Below are 19,547 nucleotides of genomic sequence, written 5' to 3' on the forward strand. Positions count from 1 at the left end.
GCATACATGATGTGACTGAAACCCTATCTTTGGCAGATAATTCCAAAACCACAGAAAGTCAGGGTGATCTTGAAGGTAGATAGTCTTCAGAATCCTGTATGATGAAGATGGATTCTCCTAAACAAAATTAGGTGATGTAGTTATTTAATTATTACCACCATCATACTACTCATTTAGTATTATTCATTGCATTCACTGACACACAGTACTAAAAGGTTGGACCGCCACAGTCCAGCACCCTTGGGTCATGGACAGTCCCAAACAAGGGAATTTGCTGGACCAGGGGACGTCCTCTGTCACCAGCCTCCCAGGCAGCCACTGACTCTACTTCTGGCCCCAGCCAGCCCCCACTGCCTTCAGTCAGCTCTGCTGCCAGCTCTGGCTGGACCCCTCAGCTCTGGGATTCTCAGCTGTGCTGCCTAAGCCCCTGCTGTGCTCCTGTCTATGTCGCTGGAGCCCCCTGTATCCCTGCTACAGGTCTTCTAGCTGTGCTGCAGGGCGCTCTGCACCGCCTGATCCTGTCACAGGATTCCTGGCTCCACCAGTGGAGCTCCCTGTGCTGACCGAGCCACTTGCTGTGGGGTTCTTTGCATTGCCTGAACCCTTGCCATGCTCCTGGCTGCACAGCCAGTGGCACATACAGAACTATTCTCTGTAGTGATGTGCTACCAGTTGAACCCTAAGTAGCACATTGCTACAGGGAGCAGCTCTGTACAAACACCAGAGCGCCCTGCGCCGGGGCACTCCTTGAACACCTCCTGCACGACTCCTGGCTGTGCCATGGGAGCTCCCCGCGCTGGCAGACCCCCTTGCTGCAGGACTCCCAGCTGTATCACTGGAATCCCCATGCCTCCTGAGCCCTCTGGTGCTGTACTCTCCACATTGCCTGAGATTCCTGCCCACCACTGGCCTCCCTGTCCCTGGGTTTTCTGGTCCAGAAACATCTGTGGTCCTGCTGGACCACGGATGTTGCCAGACCAGAGTCCCAGTTTAGGGAGGTACAACCTGTACACTTTAAAAGGTGAAATTGTGAAAGGAAGACCTGCCTATGTCGGCTATTTATTTTTTAATCACAACTGCATCAAAACGATAGTACCATAGAGTAACAGCTATATTTTTTGCTCAAACATGAGAATTCAAGAATAATCCAGAAGGAAGACAGGCAGTCCTTAAGAAAAAAGCATGAAATTACCCACCTGAATATCCTGCATTGTCAGACATGTTCCTTCCATCATCTTCAACACAGCTTCCTCCTGAGAAGTAACACTTCTCATGTTGTTTTATTCGGGTAACCAGGACTTGCATTTCTTTGTTATATTGTTTGCATTTTGAATGAATGCCTGTCTTACCCAAAGGTAGAGGATTTCATTAATATATTCCCATGCTGGGGCTCTTATGGCCTGCTATCATTATAGGTTTTCCCGTCTAGTGAATGGTATGTCTCAGAAAGACTTTATGACTTCTGGATTATGTTGTTCAAATAGTGTCACTTTTTTCCCTATTGCTTGTCCCTCCCCTTCTCACATTTACCTCCAGACTTATTGTCCTAGTCCAAATCTATTCCACCCCTAACAATCTTCTATTCATTGAACTTTTAGATACTTCACACTTTGAGGGGGAAGGTACTGACTCTGTATACAAAAGTGCAGAGGAATAATAGGGTTGAGAGACTATTATTTCTCACTTCTCATTTATTAAACATGTTCACTGTTAACAAGCATGTTATCTCTGCAGACACAAATCCACGGTTTGAGAATTTCAAAACTAAGCATCTCTGAAGACTTCTTCTAGATTGAACACTGAGTCCAACTGTGTAGGTTAACCTAAATAATATACAAAAGCCTCTGGAACCCCATAAGATTGGGCCCCTAATCCATGAACTATTGGAACTCATCTACAAAACTTTTTTTAAACATTACATGAATATGTTGTAGACTATACTGTAGAATTAGAATTTATAATCTCTATTCCATGATTAGATATCTTTGAGCTACAATGAATCTTAATTAAAACTCTTTCCATATTTTTTGCTCAAAAATATTTTATAAAAAATGAGATTCCGATTTAAAAAAAAATCATTGATTTTTATCCACCCTGGATGGAAGCAGGAGCTTCCAATTACCCTCCATATAGGACTCAATGATACAGCTGGATTGTTGCTAAGGAACATCAAGGGAGACTTGGCAGGTTGGAGAGTACACTTAAAAATGGAGTTTCAGGTGATCCTTAGATAAGGAGAAGAGCAAAAGCAAGCCTAGATTATGATCAACATATGGTTCAGGAAAAGATACTGTAAGGAGGGCTCTGAGATACAGGACCACTGAGAATCATTCATGGACAGACTGCTGTTCTCATAATATGGACTCCACCTGACTAGGGCGGAAAACTGGACTTTTGGTAAGCAGGCTAGCACAAATAATTAAAATAATTTTAAACTACAAATTCAGGGAAGAGGGTTGGGTTGGGAGGTATTTGTATTTTCTCCATGACTGATTCTAATAATGAGTGAGAGGAAAAGTAAAAAAAGAGGGCACCAGCATGACAAAAGAACAGAAGGTAAGTGAATGGGCAACACAAAACATACCCTTATTGGTACTGTCCATAACAGTCAGGTAGGCGATGGTGATCATGAAATAACTAACTACCTGAGAGGGGAATCTGGAAGAAGCCAAGCAAACAACTAAGAAGTTAGCTACACCAACAAGAAATCCTAGGTTAAAAAAAAAAAAAAAAAAAAAAAAATGGAGAAAACTAAAACTACTGATAAAAAAGGGAAACCAGATACTGAAGCGATAAACAAAACATGGTGGAATAGTATACCAGTCATGACTACAAATATTAAAGGGTACGTGCTGTTCAGAGAACACACACACACACACACACACACACACACACACACACACACAAAAGCAAGCAGTGGTAGAATAGCACTGTATACTGAAAAGGTAAATCCTGAAGAAATTAGAAATGATGGAATGGATAAAAAAAACCAATCTGTTTGGGTCTGAATTACTTTGGAAAAGAAAGGCTACAGTTGTAGTGGAGCTGCTGTTACAAGCCATAACCACTGACCCAAGATCTATTTATATATGAACACAGAGCTCTTTTAATATTTTAATGAAATAATACTACCACACATTATATGAGTATAGGAGACTTTAGTTTCCCAGATATAAGACTGAAGGACAAGCTCTACTAATAATGGTAAATCACAAATATTCCTGCCTATGATGGCCAACAGATGTCCTCAATCAAACAAGGAATGATGCCATTGTAGATTTAGTACAGTATTGATAAACAGTGATGACCTCATAGAAGAATGGATTACAGAAGACATTCTTGGTTCAAGTGATCATGCGTTAGCTCAGTTTAAACTAAATTCAAAGGATCAACAAAGGGAAGTTACTCACCGTGTGCAGTAACAACTGTTCGAGATTGTGTGTCTCCGTGTGTGCTCTACTGCAGGTAACAGGTCGTCTCAGAGCCACAGGTCAGAGCTTTTGCAGCAATTGGGCGGCACATGCGTGAGAGAGGCCTTATGCCATTCACACCTTGGCACCTCCCACGCATGGCCCAACCTCCTGCCCAGTTCCTTGCACATGCCTGAGTAAGGCAGACTTCGAGCATCAGGAAGGAAGGGAGAGTCATGGAGCACCCATTGGGACACACATCTAGAAGAACAGTTGGTATTGCACAGGGTGAGTAACTTCTCTTTCTTCGAGTAATGTCCCCATGGGTGCTCCATTGTTGCAGACTACAAAAGCAGTGCTTAACAAAGATGGCGGGAATCAGTCACTGCTTGGTGGCTGTAAACAAGACCACCGTACTGTCGAAGCAAACGCCTCACTCAGTTTACGCGGCTAAACAGACAGTTTTATTGGCCAATAAAAGCAAAGTGAGCCAAACGTGGTCTCAGCAAAGCCGGGTCCAGTAAGGCTACCTAATACAATCAATCCTAGTATCTTTATACCCTTAACCAAAACAGTCTGATGTCAGGGCATCCAATCACAGAAATAATCAATTAGACTAGGAAAAACAAAGCCTTATCAACATAATGGCGGACAGGTACAAGGGAGTACCTCTCCTCTCTGAACCAGCCCAATTAACACATTCCAATAGCACATTTGTCTTGGTCTGGCGCATGGGGTGATAGAAAGTTCACTCTGGCCTACGTGCAAAGACAAAAAGCTGAAATGGTTTCTGTTATACAAGATGGCTTCTAGCTAAACATAAACCAACTTCATCAGTACCTACCGCTGTGTCCCCTATGAGCTTAGGCATGATGGCATAGTGAGGATGTATGAGGTTTGGGAAAGAACATAGGTAAAACTATTAGTTCATTGATGTGGAAGGAGGTACAAATTTTTGGTAAAAAAGAGGGATGTAGGCGCCGAGTTACCATCTTTGCAAAGGACAAAGTATTAGATGGACCCACCATCAAATCCCCAATCTTGTTAACCCTCCTTGCAGTGGTAATGGCTATCAAAAATAGCCCTTTTAACAGAAGGAACACAAGTGGACAAGTCACCATGGGCTCAAAAGGGGGTAGACACAATCTAGAACAGTCCAGATTCCACAAGGGTGCAGGAGGTATAGACTCACAACGCCCTTAAAGAATCTCCTGGTGATTGAGTGAAAACAGACTACCCATCAACTCGCACATGAAAGGCCGTTACTGATGTGAGATGTACCTAGAGAGACTAATCGTTTCCCCTTCCCCTTGCTGCCTCGATCAGAAAGAGGTAGCAAGGAGGAAAGGAGATGCTTCTGGAATGTGGCATTTAAAAGCTGCATGTGGCATTTAAAAGCGGCAGCGCCATGAGGAGGCTGGGGTCAGTTGGGGACTCCCCCCCTGACTGTGGGCTCCATGTGGCACTGCCACTTTGAAACACCATGGGAATCATGCTTAAAGTCCCGCGCTGGCCCTGTGCTTCCCGCAGCACTTTCGCCTTTGAAGTGCAGCAACAGCCCTGGGGTGGAGGCACCCTTAACGACTAATCAAATCGTTGATACAAACTGCATCTACTATTTGATTAGCCAATTCTAAATTTAACATCCCTACTCTTCCATTTAAAGGGAAATTCCAATCTCAAATGACCAACATTGCATAAAACAGTTGAATTAAGCTCTACATTTAGTTTGGCACCTGTAGTAGCAATTTCTTGCCTTCCACCAGTCATTAATAATCAAGTGCTTTCCAGTTACAGCATAACAGACTGGAAATGCAAAAAACAGTTCCAATTAGAGCACCCAGTAGGTAAATAGTATATACAAGGAAGACTTTATTACAGCAGTTTTCAAACTTTTTCCTCACAATCCAGTTGAAGAAAATTCTTGATGCCCATGACCCAGCATAATTGTATCCTTTGACTAGAGTGCAGGCTCCAGGGAGAGGCCGAAGGGATGAAGGCTTTGCCTAGGGAGATGGGCTTTGGATAGGGCCAGATAGGAGAGATGTAGGCTGGGGCAGAGGTGTTCAGATTGTAGATAGGGACTCTGGACTAAGGCATTGGGGGTGGAATACAGGAGGTGCAGGCTATGAGATGGGGTCAGGCGAGGAGGTGTTTAGGGTGCAAAAGGGGTTTCTAGGTTTGGAGGTGCTCAGAGCTGGGACAGGAGACTGTTGAGAGACAGTCTTCCCTCCAGTGGCTCCCAGTCAGTGATGCTGTGGGATGGTAAGATAGGCTTCTTGCCCGTCCTGGCATAGTGGACCATATTGCCCTCTGGAAGAGGCCTGAAGCAGATCCAGCTCCACAGGCTGCCCACATCCCAGGCTCTGGCTCCGTACACCCATTGGCCAGTTCCTGGTTTGTCACCAAGCATTGCTAAGCAAAAGTGGATGGAACTCATTTTGGGCTTGTTTTGAAATAGGATTGGTTACATTTTTGGTTTGTTTTGCTTTATCTTCTGAGAACGGACTACTTGCCTCCATCTAAGAGGGCACAGCACTAGAATAGGCAGAGCGCTGGCCACAGGACCCTCCCCCCCCCCCCCGCACACAATTGTCACCGTACAGCAAAGTAACCCAGTGCCGGAATTTCCATTGGGGGGAAAAAAAGTCACTGCTTTAATACATATGTCTCCTAAGCAACAGCTTAGCTGTCAATTTATTAGAGACTTCCACAGCTATATTAGTTCCGTGATTTTGGAGGCATTAAAAACTTGCGTAAGCATAGACTGAGGTAATCGAAGACCCAGTGTTATATGAAACAAATCACTTAAAATCAGTTCCTAAACCAAAGCTATGCTATTAAAAGGAAGAGTGCACATACTGCCCCACTTTGGTCTATATAAAATGATACTACTGAAGTATCTTTCTTGCCTATGAATTTAGTCATGTTATTCCCAGCACTGGCTCTAGGTGTACTGCTGCATAATGTATAAACTTGTCACTACCTTCAAACTCTATATAATTGCCCTCTGCTTATTCTCCTTACTAATTTTCGTGTGACCGACCCACCTACATTCCCATTAAGACACCTATTTGTGGCTTCTTTCACAACATCCTCTGCCTTCTTTCACAACACATTTTCACAGTATCACTTTGTCCTTGTGTATGGGGGTGCTGTTGTGAGAGCGGCAAGTACACTAGCTCTACGTGCTGAAGCAACCGGGAGAAAGAACGCTGTCCTCACTGTCAATAGAAGAAGAGGACAAGTAGCAAAAGAATCAAAGGGAGACAGAATCACTGTGTCCAGCACCAGCTCAACATCTCACGCCATAGGTGGTGGTCTCCAACCTCACATTCTATGAGGAATCTATTGGAATAAAATCCCTTGCACTCTCTCTCTGGCTCCTAGGCTTAGCAGATGGTCTACTTCTTGTTTCAAGTACTTTGTGAGAGGGGGTCCCTGAAGAGGGATGGGGAAGGTTGTGGGGAGAGGGAAATGAGTGGGATAGTGTATCCTGATCTTATCTTGAGAACCCACTGGTCCATTGTGATTGCTGCCCATTGATGGTAGAAGGGGAATTCGGCATGGCGCCAATTAGGATATAAGTGTTAGGCACTGCAGGTGGTCTTATTCTCTGTAGGGTTTTTTTTTATTTGTTTTTTAAACATATTAACGGGAAAAAAAAGTTATAACAGAGGAAGGAGAACGAGTTTTGAGGGAAAACTACGACCTGGGCCTGTTCCCGCTGCATGTGTCTCCTCCTGTTTCTTTTTAAATATTTTTTTTTTCTTAACAGCAAAACAAATAAATGAAGAACAAATAGTAATTAACTACAACTTTATTCTAACTATCTAGGTAATGCTGAGGAGAAAGACTAAGCTCCGCCTGTGACCAAGGGCAAGAACTGAGGAGAGTCAGGACGCATGCAAAGTCGCAAATGCCATGAGGTGCCTAACAAGTATGTGTGGCCCAACCAGCTACTGCTACGATCTGTGGCGTCGGGACAACCTGACATCAACAGCGGCGCACCCATGGGGACATTACTCAACTAGTCGCTTACATTCCTAGGTCTTCGAGTTATCAACTACCCAAAAAGCCTAGGTTCCCTCCTCCCCCATTTCTGCCTCTATATCAGAGGCAATGGGGGTTGAGGGGAGGAGGGGGAGAAGAGAGGAGGAAGAGCTGCTGCTGTGGGGAACTAGCTTAAAAGCCAGTTCCTTCCAGAACCATCTCCAGAGTCCAAGACCTGGCATCAGCTGGAACTGCTGCTGCACCTCTGCTTTTTAAATGTAGTAAGAGGCACAACGGTCCAGGACCCAGCACAAGCTGGGACTGCTCAGTCCCGGCTCACGTTGGGACCCAGGCCTACCCCCACTACAGCTCTGCAGTTTAAATGTAATAGGAGCTGGGCTGCCCAGCTCCTACTATATGTAAACTGCAGAGCTGCAGTGGGGCCTCCTTATTGACTTACGTACTCAATTCAAATTGTACCAAGTACACATTTACTCGATTACCCACTTCTTAACATCTGTAAGAAGAACCAAACATTCCTAAAACGCTTGAGTTATATAGCACTCATTTGACGGACTAATGTACCAACATTCACTGTAGGACCCACATACCATCTCTACCAAAATTCTTGTAGCAGATCAAGGGAGGGACACACAGAGTCAGGTTAAAATACTATATTATATTATACTGTAAACACTTCTATATAATTTATGCAGTGAACCACAGTGCAGTTTTGGGACCAGGGGATTTTTTTTTGCATATCTATTTTGTTTCTATGGTTCACTTAGTATATTTTGTTTAAAAATTTGACCTGAGGGAAAAACATGGTGAGGACCAGTTTTAGAATTCTCAGTTCAAGGTATTAATATGGAGGTTTGCCTTCCTGAAGAAGAGATAATTTTTTCTCCATTTGAAAAATATGGGAAGACTCTCTCTTAGAAAACATGTTTACTTTTTATACTAAAAAAAAAAAGTCTGTGCTCTGAACAGTCTTCCACATCCTACGTTTGAAGCATCCTTTCCCACATGACCAAAGGAAACGTTTGAGCAAATGGGATTCCCTCTCAGGATGTTTTTGGATAAATCAAAAGCAAAGAATCTTTCATCTGTTGTAGTATGGGGGAAGAAACTCTTAACTCCAGAAAAAGGCACAGACAGGCCTGTAAGCCTGATTTATCCACTCTTGCAAGTCTAATGGTCTTCCAAATGCTAATAATGACAAATACTCTCTTGAGAGACATTAAATCCTAGTAAGGGCTAAGGTTCATTGTTTGGCAATGCAAAGAAACAAACTTCTGCTATGTGATTTATCAATTACATTTCTCTGTTATTCAGACTAAAGTCCCTCTGTAAGAAACACCATTCATGAATGCTAATGAAAAATAAAATCCAGAATTTCTTTTGGTCTATCAGCAGGTTTCAACCTTCTGTTACTGCATCATGTTTTGCCTCTCCATGAAACAGCATTAAAAGAAAGAATATTTAGGAAAAAACTGAAATACTTTCTTCTCTTTTCTTACGCTGTAGTGAAAGATCTAGGGAGATTACACTTTATTCCACACGTGAAAAATTGCTACTTTAGTAGCTGCCTTTTTTTATTCAAAGTCCACTGACTAAAAAGCTATTAAGCAAAATAATATTTTGTGGCTCTCAAACAAACAGGACCCTGGTTGTAGTCCAGCTAGAAATATAATTTTTGTTCCATTTAAAATGTTTCAAGAACCTCGTTTATACATTATTTTCTAGTTGTGTACCGATACTACCACCTATGGTACAACAGCTGCAAGTGTTTGTCAAATTTAAGAGCCACATTCCCTAGCTATGTAGTGTCCAACACGTTAGCCACATGTGGCTATTTGGCAGGTTGAGTGTGGCTACCGCAGTATAGTGTGTGCTATAGCAGTAGACACTATACTGGCTGGACGGACACCATGGCGCTAGATACTATAGATCAGCAGTTTTCTATCAGCCCAAGGACTACCATTTTGATTTAAAGGGTTTCAGACACCCTCTGTGTCACCCCTCTTCCAAGCCCCACTCCTTCCATCCCTTCCCCCTCTGTCACTCATTCTCCCCTCCCCCATTCATTTTCATCAGACCAGAGCACAGTTGGAGTGCAGGGGAGAAGGGTGGGGAGGGGAGAGCAGAGGGAAGATAAGGGCTCCAGTTAAAGTTATGAGTTCTGGGATAGGGCCATGGATAAGGGGTTTAGGGTACAAGAGGGGTACAGCCTGCAGGGGGCATAGGATAAGGCTGGTGGAGCTAGGGATGAGGAATTTAGAAGAGGATTCTAGGCTGATGTGCGAGGGGGTAAGGACTGACTGATGGGGCCAATGATGAGGAGTTTGGAGTACAGGAAGGGGCTCCAGGCTGGGGCAGGGCCTTAAGGACTCCAGCTAAAGGTGCGGGTCCAGGGCTAGGAAGATTGGGGTACAAGAGGGGGCTCTGAGCTGAGAAAAGCACAAGAGTGTTCAGGGTGTGGGTGTGACAGGTTGGGGGTGGGGTCATCCCACAGGAGGCACCCCAGCCTGAAGCAGGGCTAGATATCCCTCTGGCAGCTGCCACGTGGGTGGGCGGCTGCCAAAGGGACATCCAGCCCTAGCTCAGGGGCCAAGATACCTCCTGGCCCAATTCAGGGGCAGGGAGGAATGCCCACTCCAGCCCTTCCTCCCCCCATCGGGCCTCGCCACAGGCCAAATTGAAACTCCTGGCAGCCTGCCACGTGGTGGCTGCCAGGAACACTTCTAGCCATAGTCCCACCTCAGGGGCCATGGTGCCTCCCAGCCTGGTTCAGGGGCACAGTATCCCCCAGTCCAGTGCTCCTTCCCCAGCAGGCCTCTCTGGCAGCTTCCCTGCACCTCCACAATTCTCCTCCTTCCCCTAGAAAACCTACAGAAACAACAACAAGTGGCACTCTAGAGATTCAGTGTTCCTTCAGGATGTTCTTGACTAAAGTTGGTGGCAAATACATACACAGTGAAACAGCTGAGACACAGCTAACAGTTTGGATGGGGATTCCTCAAACGGAGAGGAGAGAATGAGGTGTAATGTAATCTAGACCAGTGAGGGGTTGTGTCATCCCTGGACCTGCCATCTTGGGTGCCTCATTATGCTTTGCTGTTGTAGCTCCCCACCTGGACTACTCAACCAACAGCCCATCAGCATGCCAGTGTACAGCATAGTAGCTTTGATTCCAGCAGCCTGTCAGCAATATTCCAACCAACTTTGTTTTCCACTAGCTTTGGTTACTACTTGCAGGGCAAGCCCACAACACTTTCAAGTTCTCCCAAAACATGTGTCCTCTGCCTGTGGAAAAAAAAAAAATCAATGCTGCTGGCTCCTCAGACAGAGTTTGAATACTTCCTCTTCATTTGCCTCAAAGCAGGATAACAGATCTGGAAAACTACTTTTTGGTAATGGAGCTGACTAATGGCACTAAAGAAGTCTTCAATGAAGACAAGCCATGGTGCTAGTAACTGCTTAGGTGAAGCTGGCCGCTTCCTGGGCAGACAGTGACCTGAATTGCAAGCTCAACAACAAAAGAAACACAACAGTTATGAGCACTTGAGGGTGTCAAGTGTCTTTACAGAAGATCTCGGTAAAGAAACAGAACTCAAACCTCCCACTGGATTATCAGGATAGTCCAATTGGAAGCTTGCCGCCCCTGCAAAAAACCAAAGTGAGTTTCCACCCTGAGGTATCCCTTATTCTTCAGCCAAGGAAAGCATGGCAAAAATCATGCAATGGAATCCTATGCACAATGGGGACTCTTTCAAAGCAGGCACCCATGTGCAGCCTGGAGTCAGCAGGACTTTCTGCTGGCCCCAGGCTGTATGCGGAGTTCCAGCTTTCTCCTTTGCAATGTACAAGAGCCACCACTGGGGGTCTTGTACATTTCAAAGGAGGAATGCGGAAGTGCCTATCAAGTAGTTGATGGAAATGCCATCAACTAGTCAATTAAACACAATTTAACATCTCTAGTCTACACCAGTGTAACTATGCAAATAACTGGCCACCTACAGAATGCCAGATGATTCACCAATGAATTTCACACAACTGTAGTCCTAGTAAATCTGCAGTATTGGTTTGCTAGAGCAGTGGTTCTCTAAGTGTCATCTGCGACAGTCTCGCAGGTGGACCACAGGCTAAGTGCTCCCTCCCCACATCTCCTGTAGCAGCGAGCCTGCATTGGCACTGCAGCTATGCGCCCCCTCCCCATGAGGTTGAAGTGCCAGCACCAGCTTCCTTGGCAGGGGAAGGGGAGGGGGGGGGAGGGGGAGAAGAGTACAGAAGAGGAGGGGAAGGTGAGCCTTGCGAGCCAGATCCTGCTTGTGATGGAAGGAAATGGCTCCATGTGCTGCCACTCCCCTTAGCTGGGGGAACAGGAGCACAGGAAACTGCTTGCTTAGAGGCTTTCCCGACTGCTCTGATTGGCTGGAATCACAACTAATGGGGGAAGCAGGAAGTGTTGCCTGGTAAGTATCTCCCATAACCTTCATGCCCAGACTCCCAACTCCCACCCCTCCTCACACATCCTCCTCCCACCGAGAACTACCCCCACTCCTTAGTCCACTCCTGCACCCTCCCTCCCAGACAGACCCTGCACCTTCACCCCCTCCTTCACCCATTTTCTCATTATGGGCGGTTGGCTGGCGGTCCACAGAAAGGTTTGCGTTGAGTGGGGTGAGCAGCAGTCCAAAAAGTTTGGGAACTACTGTGCTAGAGTATCAAGATGAGCTTTAAGAAAAGCTTTAACAAAAACAAGAACACCCCACAACTGTGCTAAGGAAGCAGTTGTCAAGGTCTTCTATGGCTCATAATGCACTCAAGTATCTCCAAGACAAAATGCAAAAGTATCCTTTTGATAAAGTATTTTCTTACCTTTCCCAGGACTAAGGTTTTGGTCTATAAAAACCTTAAGCTCTCCGTTGGCTTCAATTAGTCCAGCCTAGTAAAGGAAAGCAAAGATTTACACTTAAAATACTTAAAGACAGCTATAAGTTCTTTACTATTAATTTTAAAAGATGTAATACAATTTATTTTAAGATTCCCAATCCAGGTTTCCAAACTAAACTTTCAACTCACTAAAGTATAAGAACTGTAGTAAACAAAGCTTTGTGGAAAAGACCTTTTTAATTAAACTACTTAACAGTGATTAATCAACAGCTTTAGTTTTAACTCAAATAATTAACTAAAAATACTGGAATGTAATCAGTTTTAATGCACTGTGAAACAGAATACCAGATGCAATTTATTAAATACTTTGGGATATTTTTCTACATTTTAAATTACAACATAGAATACGTCGTGTACAGCGCTCAATATATAATAATTTTATTACAAATATCCGAACTGTAAAAATTATAAATACAGGTAGTCCCCGGGTTACGTACAAGATAGGAACTGTAGGTTTGTTCTTAAGTTGAATCTGTATGTAAGTCGGAACTGGCGTCCAGATTCAGCTGCTGCAGACCAGGGGGACGGGGACCAAAGCAGAGCACAGCTGCGGAGCACGCGGGCAGCTGACAGCCCAAACGCGTCTGGGCTGTCCGCTGCCCGCGTGTTCTGCCGCTTTGCTTCCTCTCCCTGGTCTGCTGGAGACCAGGGAGAGGAAGGGCCCCGTTTGTAACTGCGGATCCGACATAAGTCGGATCCGCGTAACTCGGGGACTGCCTGTAGTATGTTGTAAACAAGTACAAGCACTGCATTGTGATTTATCATGAAAGTGTAACTTACAAATGCAGATTACGTAACTGCACTTAAAAAAACCGCACAATGTAAAACTGCAGCACCTTCAGGTCCACTCAGACTTGCTTCTTAAGACAGACAAGGGTCTTGATATTTGCTAGATGAAAATGCTGCCTGTTTCTTACTTACAGTGTCACCTGAACATGAGAAAAGAGGTCCACCTGACTCTTTTTAGCTCTTTGTAGTTACATGCCTGATATACTAAATATTCATATGACCCTTTGTGCTTCAACCACCATTCCAGAGAACAAGCTTTCATAATGATTATGGTAGTTATAAAAAAAGGGGGCGGAGAGTTTAATTAAATGTGACAACTCTTTGTGGAGAATTGTATGTCTCCTGTTGTGTGTTTTACCCACATTCTGCTATATATTTCATATTATAGCCGTCTCAGATGTTATTCATTTTAAGAACATTTTCACAGAGCTGGCAAAATGCAAAGAAAGTACTAGTGACAGATTTCTAAGAACACAGCTAGAGCACCTGACCCAAGCTTTAAACAATCCGAAATGCCTTCCAAAATCCAAGAGACAAGATACAGAGGAGGCTTTCAGAAGACTTAAAAGAGCAACACTGATGCAAAAACAAAAACAAAATCATTTGCTGGGGCCATACAACTTACTTGATGAAAATGAACATGAACATGCACTGATCTGCTCTGTTTTGGATGGTTATCAAGCATAGCCCCTTGGCAACATGGATATATGCTCTCTGGAAAGGTGGCTGAATCATGAAGGGGAATACAAAATCTTTATCACATCTGGCACCTAAATATTTTGCAATGCTGGCTACAATACCACCATGAAAATGCCTGTTTACAATATTCTGAAAGTAAAAACAAGAAGTGGGCAGCGTTATTTCCTACAAATATAAACCAATTTGTCTGCATAAATGGACAAAGAAGTTGGACTTACTGGACTTGTAGGCTCTAAAGTCTTTTATACATTTTATTTTTAATGCATTTACTTTATGTACATAATTCTCCATTTTAAAGTTCAGCTTTCATGATAGAGAATACACTACAATTCTTGTATTAGGGTGAATTGAAAAATACAATTTTCTGCACTTTTTACAGAGCAAATACTGGGAATGAAAAATATGAAAGCGTACACTTTGTATTCTGTATTGTAATTGAAATAGATCTGAAAACATAGAAAACATCAAAAATATCTAAATGAATGGTATTCAGTAGGGTTTTTAAAATCATTTGACAGCCCTTCTTAAAACAAATACACTAACAACTATACTAGTAATAATCTTTTCTGTGGAATATGTTAAAGCCAACCCCCGTGAAAACAAAGGAAGGAAATGGAGAAACAGCAGATTTCTACTTTGTTACCCAGAAAATATTTAAAAACTTTCAGGAAAATTATAAGCCTTACGTTAAAAATAAGTGTCATAAATATGCATGTATGGGTCCTCTTAACGATCAATAAATCTCAACTTCCTGACTTCAATTGCCACATGTCAAAAGAAACATCTTCACATCTATTTTCTTGACTTTTTGGCAGATGCAAACTATTACCCTTCTGTTGCTCACAGAAGAAACTTCAAGTCCTTCTCCACTGCTAAACAAGTTAGTAGTCACTCCCCACCCAGCAATAACTGATAGAAAAGAACAAGTTTTCAGAGCTTTGGGACAAAGAGGAGATTTGCAGAACTGCTTTCGGAAGGAACCAGAAGTCTCAGAAGGGTTGCCATGTTAGTCTGTAACCTTAAAAAAAAAAAAAAAATCTTAAACGAGTGGTCCTATAGCACCTTTGAGGCTGTGTCTAGATTACATCCCTCTTTCAACAGAGGGATGTAAATTAGGCACTTCGAAATTGTAAATGAAGTTGGGATTTGAATTTCCCATGCTTCATTTGCATAATCATGTTATGGCGCTCTTTTGGAAAAGCGCTATTTCGAGAGTAACACTGCAGTCTAGATGCAGTTCTTTCGAAAAGGGAAGGCTTTTTCGAAAGATCCCGTAAACCTTATTTGTTGAAGTTTACAGGATCTTTCAAAAAAGCCTTCCTTTTTCGAAAGAACTGCGTCTAGACCACGATGTTACTTTCAAAATAGCACTTTTCCAAAAGCGCGCCATAACGTGATTATGCAAATGAAGCTCAGGAAATTCAAATCCCATTTCTTCAGATGAATGGAGGGAGCTACTCTGCCTAACTGGTAGCAGCTGGAACTCACCACCCATTAAAAGTGAGACTTATTGGGTAACCGGTTAATGTTTTACATCCCTAGACCACAGCAGCAAGCGCCCGAGACCTGGAGAGCAGCTGCTGGCCAGCAGCACAGCCTCAAAAAAAAAAAAAAAAGTCGCCCTGTTGGAAAAACTGTGTCTAAACCGCAGTTTCAGTTTCAAAATGGCGCTTGTTCGAAACAGCATCAGGACGTGATTATGCAAATGAAGTGCTGGGTATTTAAATCCCCACTTCGTTTGCACTTTTGATGAGTCTAATTTACATCCCCCTGCCAAAACAGGGGTGTAGTTTAGAGACACCCAGTATGTCTACACAGCAGTGTTATTTCAGAACAAAAGAGGTTATAACAAAAATAACATTGTGCACGTACACAGCAAGCCCTTTTTTAAAAAATAAATTCAAAATAACTGGCTTCTTACTCTGACTTCTGTAAACTTCATTGTATGAGGAGTAAGTGAAGTCTGAGAAAGAGTGCCCAATTTTGAAATACAGCCGGTCCCCGAGTTACGACCAAAAATGTCATAAATGGCGGACCCCAAGTTACGAACGCGATCCATGCTTACGAACAACGCAGTCACATGTAACTCAATGGGGTCCGACTTACGAACAAACCGAGTTACGACTAATTGCTTGGTCAGTAAGCGGTTCAGAAGTTGAAGACAGGCTGTAAGCTATTTTGACTTATGTTACACAATTAGCATAGCTCAAATTGTGTAGCTTATTTCGAGTTTAGCCCTGCTGTGTGGAAAACCCTAAAGGACCACACAACACTGGAGACTTCTAGGAATTCTACTTGGCAAGGGTAGTGTTAATTTACATTTGAGGCTCCATAGGATTGCTGCTGGTAGAGGCTGCATGAAAGAGGATAATTCAGTATTTTGTGCGCTGTGACCAAGCCACCCCAATCTACTAACTGGACTTGTGAGCAGTAACTTTAGGCCATTTGGTCAGAGCATGATTTACATCCTGCCTGCATCTTTTCCTTCCTCATACAAATTTTCTACCATCAGAGGCTAGTAGTCTTGATAAGGCAGATACGTTCAGGGCATTCTAGGAGTTCCCATTGCAGATCAAAGACACTGGATATTGAAACCACAGTGATCCTGGAAAAGTCCATAAGCTCTTTGACATACTGAACTTCACAGACCCTGACCGGATCACCCTCCCTATCAACAATGGCATCTGGAAGACACTGACCACTTGTTTCCCCCCCCCCCCCCCGACTTGGTCGGATGAGGGAGGAAGAGTTAGAATGCTGCCAAAGGCACTACCTTCCTATTCAAGATGCAAACTACGGGACATCATAAGAGCCAGAGGGAAGCAAGAACAGTGTTATGGGAGTCATGGCTGCATCCAGCACTGCCATACCATTCATATTCAGGGCTGTCAAGACAAGACTGGCCACACAGCTGCCAGTATCTGGCATACCAAAAAAGGAATAGCGTACTAAAGGACTTAACCTTTGAAGGGACGGAAGTTATTAGCAACAGAAAGGATAAAGCACTCCATTCAATTGAAGACTCCAAGGCTATGCTGCAATACTTAGGGAAGCTACATACTGTGCCAGTTCCCTGTTGAAACGTATAAATACCAGTCCTAACAGAGGACATTTATTGGGTTGTCACCCTGTAAATACGACTTTCCAAGAAAGACACCACTACTCCAGATGATACCCATCTTCTGTCACATTTGCTGGAAGCAGCATGTTTGATGGGAGTGTTAGGTGTCCCATCAGAGCCAAACCATGTTTAGAAGCTATCTTGCCCCTCTTCACCAGTCTTGGTCAGAAGCTGACGAATAGTGTTAGACGTTACTGCTACCCCCATCCATTTCCATTTTTCTTTCTGGATCTTTTTTAGGAGAGCCTGTTATAGAAAGAAATGGCCTTGTTGCTTTGTTTAGGTAGAAGCTGTAGAGGAGGTACCTCCAGAGTTCAGGGGCTAGATCTTCTCCATCTGATGCTTCCATATCCTAGAACTGAAGAAACTTAAATTCATATGCTACCTCATCTTCAGAATGCCTTATCTCTATCATTCTGTCACCTCATGTTCAAGACTGGTTTGTGGCCTTTGTCTTTTTAGACTGTTTACTTCCATATAGCTTTCCACCTAGCTCACAAGAAGTACCTTTTCATAGTAGGGATCCAATAACTAACAACAGTGCACAATACTATCCTTCAAATTCTAAGGCACCACCGAGTATTCACAGAATACTCAGTGGAGCCACCAGTAGTGAGCAGGGAGCCATTCCAGACCCACAGGGAGCCAGCCATGGACGGGACCAGGCTGGAGCAGCTCCTGCCTGTGGTGCTGGGAGCGGGAGGCGGGGAAGATGGGGATGTGGTACAGTGCTCCAAGCCCACACATGGGGGCAGCTCCTGCCCCTTCCCCTGCCCCATTCACCCTCCTCTTTAATCAGCTAACCAATTAAGCAGATTTTACATCCCTACTATGGTCATTCTGGAGTATTACAGTCTCCCATAATTGCTACACACACACCCTCCCACCCCAATGGACATTTGTGAGTATAACTGTCCCTGTTATGACATTTCCATTTGATGAGAAAGAATTGCATTCCACGCACATCCCATCATCACCAAATCCTGACCTTGCTTTAAATTATAAGAGGAAGCTGCATGCCAATTTGGGTGATCCCAGCTCTTACCATTTAGGAGGAGTTCTTGAACAAATAGACTCACATACGGAGTGACAGACACACAAACTCTCATATATAGATAATAACTCAAATCAGGCAACTTTGCACATAGCTTTTTATAGCTGGGTTGACTAAAGCACCATTTCTAGAAGATAACAAAAGTCAATCAATTTTTATGTTAAGAACCTAGGACCATGATGCTGTGACGGCGCGATGGGGTTCCCCCGTCTCCTGCACCCCGAAATGGCACAAACAGACTGCACCAGCCGGTGGACTAGAGGAAGTTTATTGCCTCTCCAGGATACAGCACAGCATAGATGTAATCTGGTCCCAGAGCTGGGCTAGGATGCCTCAGGCCCCCTTGAGATGGGGGAGACTGGGCCCCTATACTCCAGCCCCTTCCCCTAGGCTCTCCTCCATGCTCTCAGACAGCCAGCAACCAACTAACCAACTTCCAGCCCTGCCCCCCAGCCAGGGCAGCATTCACCTTCCTTTGTTCCTCTCCATGGGGGGTGTCTGGCCACTGGTTTGCATAGTGACTCATCCTGTTTTGCTGGGTCGTGGTACCCACGGCAGCCAGTGGGGGTTCCCCCAGAGCCAGCAGCATAGAAACCAGCCAGGTACCCCCACTACGTCACAGATGCCTCCTAGAACTTCAGTCTTTTCAGACTGTTCTTAGAATAATAGATTTGCAGAAAGGTCACTTACTGCTTTGCTTGCTCCTCTTCCCACACTTGCATAGGCACCAACTCCATATGTACTCTGGAGTAGGAGCACCCACAAAAAAAAAAATAGTGCCAATCAGACCTGCCCTCTTTTCCCCCTTCCAATCAGCTCCTCTCCATCCCTCCAAGCCTCCTGATTACCAGTGATCAGGTTTTCAGAAGCATGCAGGAGGCACCAGAGGAGAGCAAGAGGACCAGAGACAGTAAAAAGGCAGAGCAAGGACTGGGTGAACTTGGAGGAAAGAGGGTAAAATGGGGTGAGGCACACTCAGGAGAGGGAGTGGAATGGGGGCAGGGATAGGGGCAGAACAGAGTGGAGGGTAAAGCACCTCTGAGGAAACCTGAGAGGTTGGTGCCTCTGCACACCTGTTATGTAATTGCTCTTAAAAAAAAATCTTACTATTTTATTTCCACTTAAATGATTCAGCTCTGTTCAGCAAAAGCAAAAAAGTTATACTGTCCATATCCATTCACAAGTTAAATTATTTTCTCTCTTTCAAAGAAGGCTTCTAAAAGTCCATAGCTAAACAGCAGTGCAAATCATATTTTTAAAAGTTCAACAATAGGTTAGAGAACCTAAAAATAACTTCACAAAAAACATGTGGTACAGTGGCCAACAATAGATCTCTACTTGACAAGTTGCCAATACCAATTGTTTTCTTCTTTTGCAGGGAACAGCAAAATGAGCATATAAACTTCTGAGTTCACTCAAGAGTACTCAATATCCTGCAAGTGACTCAAGTACTTAGTCTGATAATCTAACCATGTAGAATGAGCAGGAGTGGCAAGAGTTTCATTAACTCATTATTCTGGGCCAC

At 43.9% G+C, this 19,547-nt stretch overlaps 1 protein-coding gene across 6 annotated transcripts in view; it reads right to left on the reverse strand.

Annotated features, from left to right (window-relative positions):
- Positions 1–19,547, reverse strand: part of TFDP1 (transcription factor Dp-1) — a 107,086-nt gene that overhangs the window by 70,188 nt on the left and 17,351 nt on the right. For all 6 annotated transcript variants that reach the window (XM_006126366.5, XM_075918445.2, XM_075918411.2 and 3 more), the window contains exon 3: positions 12,285–12,351. In XM_006126366.5, the coding sequence (XP_006126428.1) occupies positions 12,285–12,351 (67 nt within the window). The remainder of the gene's footprint in view (positions 1–12,284; positions 12,352–19,547) is intronic.

This window comes from Pelodiscus sinensis, chromosome 1 (assembly GCF_052426305.1).
Source record: "Pelodiscus sinensis isolate ZL-2025 chromosome 1, ASM5242630v1, whole genome shotgun sequence".
NCBI classification, from domain to species: domain Eukaryota; kingdom Metazoa; phylum Chordata; order Testudines; family Trionychidae; genus Pelodiscus; species Pelodiscus sinensis.